General features: G+C 45.7%; 1 protein-coding gene across 1 annotated transcript; it reads right to left on the reverse strand.

Annotated features, from left to right (window-relative positions):
• Positions 1–1,171: 1,171 nt before the first annotated feature.
• Positions 1,172–4,245, reverse strand: LOC124703735 (transcription initiation factor TFIID subunit 14b-like). Its single transcript, XM_047235967.1, has 7 exons — positions 4,018–4,245; positions 3,237–3,322; positions 2,893–3,114; positions 2,629–2,816; positions 2,424–2,548; positions 1,557–1,635; positions 1,172–1,453 (listed from the first exon to the last, which is right to left on the reverse strand). Exons 1-7 carry the CDS (start codon positions 4,243–4,245, stop codon positions 1,425–1,427), a joined length of 957 nt encoding a protein of 318 aa, XP_047091923.1. The 3' UTR covers positions 1,172–1,424.
• Between the last annotated feature and the right edge of the window lie 4,838 nt (positions 4,246–9,083).

Raw genomic sequence — 9,083 nt, forward strand, 5'->3', positions numbered from 1 at the left:
AGCCGTTGTAGTTTTAGGTTAACTCGACTAACCATCTCTGTAAAGATGGTCCTTTTGGCCAATCAATAGTAATTAAAAAACTTTTGCTTAAATAGTTACTGCCGATCGGGCCCGGATGCACCCAACGCGGACACTTTCCGCGACCGCGCAGCGTCCGCGGAGACGCAAACCTGCCGCATATTTGGGCCTGGTTTGCGTCTCGGCGTACGGGCCGGTCACTTTGCGTCGCCCCGCTGGAGCAGGGCCCAGACGCATTTCCGGTCACGGCGGACGAAAACGGTCGCTCAGCGACCATTTGCGTCGCGCCGCTGGAGCCTGGAGATGCCCTAAGGATGCCTAAGCATCAGATATCTTTGCTCGCCTAAAAAATTACAAGATACACCTACAAACAGCATAAGTGAAGATGGTGGTAACACAGTTTCAGCCGGCAAGATGTTTTACAGAAACACACCTTAGCACTATGAAAGTGGAAGTTTTGATAAGAAACTGGAACGTTGTCAGAGTGGTACTAAACATGCGACGAGAGTAGTAGTAACGTGTCAAAAAATTGTCGGCAGCTTTCACCTTTACAAGCACAGCATTTGCTCATGTCCAGTCGCAGTGCACAGGCGAGGAACTAATCCTGCAGTTGCCCTACCAAACGTGCCACCTGCTCTAGAGGTAAAACCTGGTTACCGACGCAATATATGACTCTTTGCCCTCAACTTCACATTTCTCTGCAAGTAGCTTCAGATGAGGAAATACTAGACATATCGACATACTTCCATTCAAGATGCACACAATGCGCACCAGCAAAAATATGTCGACTGTTGAAAACTCCATGAATCCAGCAGAAAAAAAGGTAAAAGCATCAGCTGTTATCATCAGCAAGATATGAAGTGGCCCATTTCATCACATTATGTTAAGAGAAGAAGAGTTCATATGAACAAAGGGATGACAGCAGGAGGTGACCCACTGCTTTTGACTGTTAACCACACACACTAGGCACATTCATTGGATGCGCGCCCTGTCAAGGAATCAAGAAGCATTGCACGTTTCCTGAGGTCAAGAATGTCAACAAACAACAGTCGCTACACTGCCAAAAAGAGTTAAATAAGCAAATGGAGCTATCCTAACTAACTTTCACCACAACAAACCCATCATCATATAGCAAAGCGACAAAAGAACGATGGAAACAAACAGTACAGATTAACCTTTTTGGTGTGGAGGGACAGAACAGAGACATAGAAAAACAGGAGAAGCAAGTACTGTTCCCCTAAGATGCACGGAGGTAGTACAATCCGTAGATTATGCACACTGGCAGGTCATTAATTGCAAAAGCCTAAGGCAACATCTTCAATAGAGATACAGTGATACGCTCATCGCATTCTGTTAGAGGGTTGTTATCAGGTTCCAGCATCTTCATCACCACAGAAATCGTAAAATTAGCCGTGCCCATACTGTTGGCCGGGAACTGGACATAGAAGATAGTGAAGTTTGTCATCAGTTCAAACCCTTGAGCATAATTTACAAATGTGAACACTGCTAATCAGAAAAAAACTGTGAACTTCACTGACCAGAAAGACCTCTGGATTGCTGGGGCATTCCCTCTATCATACTTAACTGCCTCCTCAGCTTGGCTATGTGAGCTTGCACCTAGAGGAAGAAAAGGGCAACAATGTCAAATCACAGGATGCTGATTTTCCCCAATTTCTACGGGGAACCATTAGATGCAACATCACATAAATAAACAAGCAAAATTAAATAAAAGCTACCAAAATAAACATGCGTTTTTAGGGTCCCAAGCATTCCTAGCGTGACATCACTCAGACTATGTCAGTGCCACCCAGAGCAAAATACTGCCGGTGATACAACAAAAGTTTAATAGGCATATTAGATGGAATAAATAATCTTCTTGTAGACACTAGAATTTTTTATTATTGACATACACCTTATCCAAAAATACATTCCTGACTGAAATTCATATGAACTAATGATGCAACATGCCTATGCAAATTTTATTGTAAACATTAGATGCAACATGACAAAGTAAACAAGCAAAATGGAATATATAAGCTACGAGAATAAGCAGGCGGTTTTAGGGTCCCAAACGTTCCTAGTGTGACATCAATTAACAATTTCAGTGACACCCAGAGCAACCCAGTGTTACCGCAAAAGCTTGATAGGCATATTAGGCAGAATAAATAATCATCTACTAGACACTAGATTTTTCTTGTATTGGCATACAGCTTATCCTAAAATACATTTACTGGCTGAAATTCATATGAGAAAACTATCAAGAAAAGGGCAATTCTAGTCTCGACAGCAGTGAGCTTTACTTGTGTGGCTAGATTGTGTCGCATGGGAAAGAATGCCTTGTACCAGCATTGTGTCGAATGGGAAATAATCTCAGGAAGACAAATGCTGATAGCTGTAAGTCTCACCTGTTGACGAGCAGCGGCCAGTTTTAATAGTTCATCTGCTTCAGAGAAGTTTGAGTACCACTGGCTCAAAGGATGATCCTTGTTGTCATAACGTTTTTTATCGTGTGCCATATGTTCCATAAGGCCTAGATAATTTAAAGAATCTGATGGTTCTGTATCATTTCCCACTATGAAAATAGGAAGTACAAGCCAGTATGCTGCGTACCTGGAGAAGACAATGTTATACCAGGTGGTAACCTTGGCACATTAGCAGCTGGATGATTTTGCACTCGCAAGAAAAAAGCCTCGGAGGGCTCAGTGAAGACAACTTCATCATATGTCTCCACGACCACAGGTTTTTTGGTTGATTGAGGTCCAGCTTCCTCTTCAGGATAGAGCTTAAGTTGATGAAACCTGCATCAAGTTTACAGCCTAAGATCTGCTCTCCAAAATTAAAACCGCTGTTCAAGAAAATAATTTTGTAGCTTACAAATCCACACGCTTTTCAGAGGCATCGCTGTGGAAATAAAGGGTTATTGCAATCTCAAACTCTCCCCATCCAGTCTCAGACAACTCAAAAGGCGGTTGCTCAATAACTCTTGTCGGATTGGTGAAACTTGGGTGAAGCTGAAACACTGCACGCTTGACTATGACGCTCAAATCCTCGTTGTTTGCATGACGGATGTAAACAGTCCATTTGTGAGAGTTGTATCTAGAAAGGAAAAAACATATGATCTTCAGACAATAGACATTGTAGTTATAGATCAGAGAGGTAACATTTCGATCATTTCATGAAATTAAAAAAGAATAAGTTTCCGTAAAGGGATTGCTTACTCGCTTGCTTTTTTACCAAGCCAGAAAGAAATGGTTCCGTAAACAATCGGAAAACTGATCTCCACGTCCTTGAGCTTTTTAATCTGCTGAAATAATTTTGGCAAGAGTTAATCGGGATATCTTTACAGCTTATGAACCAATACGGTGTCTAGCATTTCAATTATCCGAACCACTCTGGATGAAATGCGCCAAAGCTGAACCATACTGTGGGATAAAACTGGAGTCTTAAGATAACTGGAGGATGCGCTTCAGGGCATGCCTAGCTCTTGCCCTACTTTTCACGCATAGGAAGCAGGTAACCATTTACACTGGACCACCATATGTTAGGCTAAGATGGTGTTCTACGCAAAAAATGGTAGCGATTAAAAGGATTCTCTGGCAAACACAACCTACTCACTCAGTTTCATGCCTAGATAATCTGGTTCATTATCTTTTGATTATTCTCAAACAATGCTCATCAACTTAATCATGGCTCAAGGAGCACAATAATTCTAAATGCAAGTCTATTTAAAATAACCAAACACAATATCAAATGGCATGACTGGATGCAACTCCGCTAGGCAGCAGCAGATAACTAGGGCTTGCGTCAAACTATGTCGTAGTTGTCGCTGATTCACAGCAATCAACAATCTCGCAGCAGCCATTTCGCAATTTATTAGTTATCATGCCTAATGCTTAAAGCTCGGGCAAAACCCTAGCTCTCCAGCCGGCAACGCAACGCGAGCAGCGCGGGAGCACCAACAGTACAGAAGATGGCATCGAAGTTGGGTGAGGGCGGAACCTTCTTTTCGGGGTCCTCGGGAGACCGCGACGGCTTGGAGCGGAGCGCCTTCTGCGCGGCGGTCAGCGCGGGTTCCGCCGGCGACGCCGCCGCCGCCGCAGCCGCCTGGGGAGGAGACAGCGAGGCTGGAGCGGGAGTGGGAGTGGTAGCGGGAGCGGGAGATGGCGCGTCCGCCGCTGCCGCGGGAGGCGGCTGCGCCGGCGGCGAGGAGGAGGAGGGCTGCTGCATCGGCGTCGGCGGGCGAGGGTTCGGGTGTGGCGCTCGCCGAGGATGGGGACGAAAGCGATGGTGGTTTGGGTCCGGTCGGGTTCGGCACGTTCGCCTAGTCTGGTCCACCCAGCAGCTTGGCTCGAGCGTTGGGAAGAAAGGCAAAGGGTCGTACGTGGGCCGCAAAGTGGCGCAGTAGACTTGGGGTGGGCACGGCTCCGGCCCACAAACTTATCCTATCTATTCGTATTAGTAGTGTGACCATATCAACTCATTGATAAGACGATTTTGGTGGACCAGTAGTGAGAAGGGGAAGTGAAACCGCGGTGGGTTTCTCGAGAGACCATGACTACGCCAAAACATCAAGGCGGACTTGGATTTCGAGACTTAGAATTATTCAATCAATGTCTCTTAGCCAGGCAATCATGGAGAATGTTATAGGTCATAAGTTCGTTGAGTGCACGGAATAACAGAGGCAGCGTATTTTCCAAGCTAGTCAATCCTCGAGGATGAACTAGTTTCTCACCCCTCGCAGATTTGGAGACCCATATAGGATGGCAGAGATATTTTGGCTCAAGGATTAATTAGACGAATCGGTGATGGAAGATCAACAAATATCTAGAGACAAATTTGTTGCCTCAAGAAACGAGAATGAGGCCGCTGCCGACTTGTATAGTCGACCCACCACAAATGGTTCATGAGCTAATATATGAAACATCATCCAGTTGGAAGGAAGAGCTAATTAGTCAATGCTTCCTCCTTACCTGGAGGAGCTGGGAGGACTAGCTAAACCCATTGTCACAAGTGCAAGCAGGAACCTAGAGGTGAGAGCATAACAAAAGTGTTTACCTCCTCCGACAACAGTACCTAAAATAACATTGATGCAGTCGTATCAAAGACAGGTGGAGAGATACAACTGCAGTTGTCGAACGAGTAATGGTGATTATCTTGGGGCATCTGCGGTCGTTTTCAGTGGTATAACTGACCTTGATATCCTCGAAACTTTAGCATGTCAGGAAGCTATAGCTCTTGCTGAAGACCTTGGCATGTCTTCGATTCTGGTGGCTTCTGACTGTAAGCAGGTCGTCTCTGACATTGTAGAAGGAGGCAAGGGGAGATATGGTGCGGTGATCAAGGAGATATAGGAAAGATCTACGTAAATCAATGAGTTCAATATCGCCTTTGAAGGAAGGGATTCCAAATTTGAAGCACGCAACTTAGCCAAATATGTTACCTCGCTCGGAGTTGGCTCCCACCTGTGGCTGGGCATCCCATATTCTACATACATTCATGTAAACATTCTTACTGATTAATCAAATATAGCGAGTTGTCTAAAAAAAGGATAACTTATCGGCTCATTAGTGAACATGATTTTTTTAAATAGCCTGTTAGCATCAAAAATGAGTTTAGGCTCTTGATGGAATATAAGAGTTTCACCTGGGAAAGGTGATTTGGGCAGCTTGAGATCGGCTGAATGGACTCAAAACAGGATTTCACATCGCTTCGTACGTAAAACTATACAGTGTCGAATAGGGATGTGTAAGCCTCTTCCGCATCTCTATTCTCGATTCTCGGTCTATTTCTATAAATCCGATTTTTATTATCCAATTTATCCCACAAAAATAAGAGGATAGTCTAAACTAGAGACTTGAAAGTGGGCTCCCAATTATCTCACTTGCACATCCTTACGCCAGAACCAATACAAAGTGATGAGAAAAACCTCTTACAAAACAGATCAAAGATAAAGAAAAGTACATGAGTATCCACACTATGATGAAGCACCCGATACTACTAACAAGAGGTGTCAACACACCTCCTTGTGAAACCACCTGACACCATCACATCACATACACCAAGTTGCAGTGGCGGACGGATCCAGCTCGACATGTTAGGGTGGTTCGACCGTGCAATTTTTTATTTTGTTTTTATTTTTTTCAATGATATATAGGCTATGTAGAAATCGCTTGCCCTCTCGATGTAATTTTTTTTACATGAGGGCTATGATGTGTTAAGTGTCTTAACATTTGTTGCTACATGACTCAACTGAGTGACTTTCACATCAGGGCATGCGTCTTTAGTAGCTAGTTAGCATGCACAATATGTATTGCTTGAACTAGTTTTTATGGTAGGAATGGTTTGAAACTTGGAGTACTATTGCTTAAACTAGTTTTTATATGAGTAGAGTGCCCGTGCTTACGCGTTCATAAGGATGCGTGTATGTACATGTTTCTAAACGTCTGTGTGTATAATCGTGTTTTGCAAAAAAAAAGTTTCAAGCAACCACGCGGAAGGCCAGATCTACCAACGGGCCAAATAGTATGGGACAGTTAAGGCTAATGGTGCATGGCCTCTTAATAAGCGGCAGGCCGACGATAAGCTGGGCTCCTGCCATGAGCCTGTGACAAAAAAAACCATAGGCTCATAGGGTAAAAGAGTTGGAGCTAAACAAGGGTTAGCCCATGTAGCCGACTAATTTTTGGTCAGCCCATATAGACATCTGGTCTGAATACATACCCCGCTGTTGTGCCTGAACCCAGTGTCATGTGACTGCATCTCCGCCCTCAAAAAAAAAAAAAGTGACTGCATCTCTGCCCTCAAAAAAAAAAAGTGACTGCATCTCTGAACATTTGCATCTTCCTCAAACAGTTTAGGCTTTTCTCTTTTGTTTGCCAGGAAGTCTAGGATTTTCTCAGCTATACAAAAACAAAAAGCTCAAGGATTCTAGCAGCAGGCCCATCCACATTTCATCTCTGAACATTTGCATCTTCCTCTAGAGTCTAGGCTTTCTCAGCTAAAGAAAAACAGAAGAGCTCAAGGATTCTCTAGCAGCAGGCTCAGCCACATTGCTTAGATTCTGTTTTGCGCTGTGGTGTATTGGGATAGTCCCATAGCCTAGCTAGCTCCTCCTAGGCTCGCATTCTTTTTCGGGGATAGTTTACTACCTTCTGTTCAACCAGGCACACATAGTTTTGCCTTGTGTTCTGAAATGCCCGGCACGTCCAACGTGCGTGCGCCGTTGCGTTGGACACCAACGCTGCACATCAGCAGCAAATGAATGAAGTCGCCGTAGCGACAGCAGTGCTTTGGACGGATAGGTAGAAGAAGGTTGGATGCATGATGGTGCGACGCATCCGGCCGGGAAAAGGACCGATATAAGATGATCCGCTGGCCACTAGCCGCTGCGCCCCCGCCGCCCCGACATGCCACGCCCCGCGCAACGTGCGCCCGATCGTGCTCACTGACACCAGCACAAGACTTCGTTTAATTGCTGACCAGTAGCCGAGATCGAACGACTCCGTCGCTGTCGCCATCGTCGTCGCCGCCGTCGGCGTCGGCGTCCTGTGACTGTGAGTGAGGGCCACCGCGCGCGATACATCGACCGGGCGGGAGGTTGACGAGATCAGATCAGGTACTGAGCTTCCTTATGTACGCACGCTGCTTGTTCGTGACGTGTTACGCGTGCAGGGAGAGTACTCACTATCAAGTTTCCCTCTCGAACTTCCTCTTCCTGATCACTGTACATGTTCTTTCCTTTTTTTTTTTTTTTGAAACTTTGGTGTGTATATTACTTAAGCATTGTCTTGGTTACATCCAGAATTACAATCTCTTTGAGCTGATTCAACCGCGCAGGGAGCAATTGCACTCACTAGCACATCCCCACTCCACACACAACGACCAAAACAAGCAAGATCGTGCGCTACAAAGTTTCCAGTTCTATTTACTTTTTCTACTTTATACTCCGGCAGGAGGAGTAGCAGGCCTCTGGTTTCTGAGAGGATAAACGACATGGGAGACTTGCTTGTGCCCTCCATCTTCAGCTCGTTTACTACTGTTGCACAATCACTTTCTAAAATCACAGGGATAGCTGCAACAGGTAACACAGCTTTCGTTCCTTCTAAAGCTGCAATTGCTTCTGCTATTTCAGCTGATTGACAATACGGTATTATTCCCCACGCTGAAAGCACCACTTTTCCCTCATGGTCACGGAGAACAGCACCCCACGATCCATTGTTTGATTCATGGGAGAAGCCAGCATCAACATTGAGTTTATACCAGCCTTCTGCTGGTTTCGTCCAGGTTGTGTGTGACTCTTTTGCTTGATGTGGCATGCTATCAATAATTTGGTTTACTACTTTCTTCCCTTTGATGTCCAGATCCAGCTCTGATTTTTTAACCTGCATAAAAGAGGTCAAATAGGATTGAATAAATGAGGCTGACTGTTCAACACTGCATTTTCCGTCGCCAAAGATCGAGTTATTTCTTAGCTCTTCTTATTCATGAGAGTGCCTGAAGACCGAAGTCATGCATGGGCCGAGAGAGTTCTTTTTTTTTTTTTGCATATAACGACATTTCTAGGGGGGCGATACAAACGGACCAAGGCCGTTCGTGGAAAGCGAACGGCCAAGCGTCGCGACTCAAACGGGTCATGAGATGCAAACGCGTACAGGGAGCCTCATTTGCAGCCTAAATGGGTTGAAAATGTGGTCACGCTAATAGTGCCCGCGTCCGCGCCTCCTCTTGCCCTTCCCAGGTCAGTGACACACTCCCTCCCTCTCTCCCTCCATTTCCATACAGGACCCACCGGCGCGGCCGCCCAAGCCCTAGCGAGAGGTGGAAGACACGCCGCCGCCCGCTACCGCCTCCACCCTTGATGCTCCGACACTGCTCAAGCTAAAGAAAGACCTCACGACAAAGCAACGAGCTCTTCAGACCAACAAACACGTTAGCTGGAGAAACAAGGAAAAAGGCACGGGTGGCCTCCGCCGCCGCTAATGAGGCTGGAGTCGAACGCCCTTCAAGCCCGCGCCAACGCCGATGCCATCGCGGATTCTCCGTCCAAGCCGCTGCCCAGGTCATGC

This window comes from Lolium rigidum, chromosome 1, assembly GCF_022539505.1.
Source record: "Lolium rigidum isolate FL_2022 chromosome 1, APGP_CSIRO_Lrig_0.1, whole genome shotgun sequence".
Lineage (NCBI taxonomy): Eukaryota > Viridiplantae > Streptophyta > Magnoliopsida > Poales > Poaceae > Lolium > Lolium rigidum.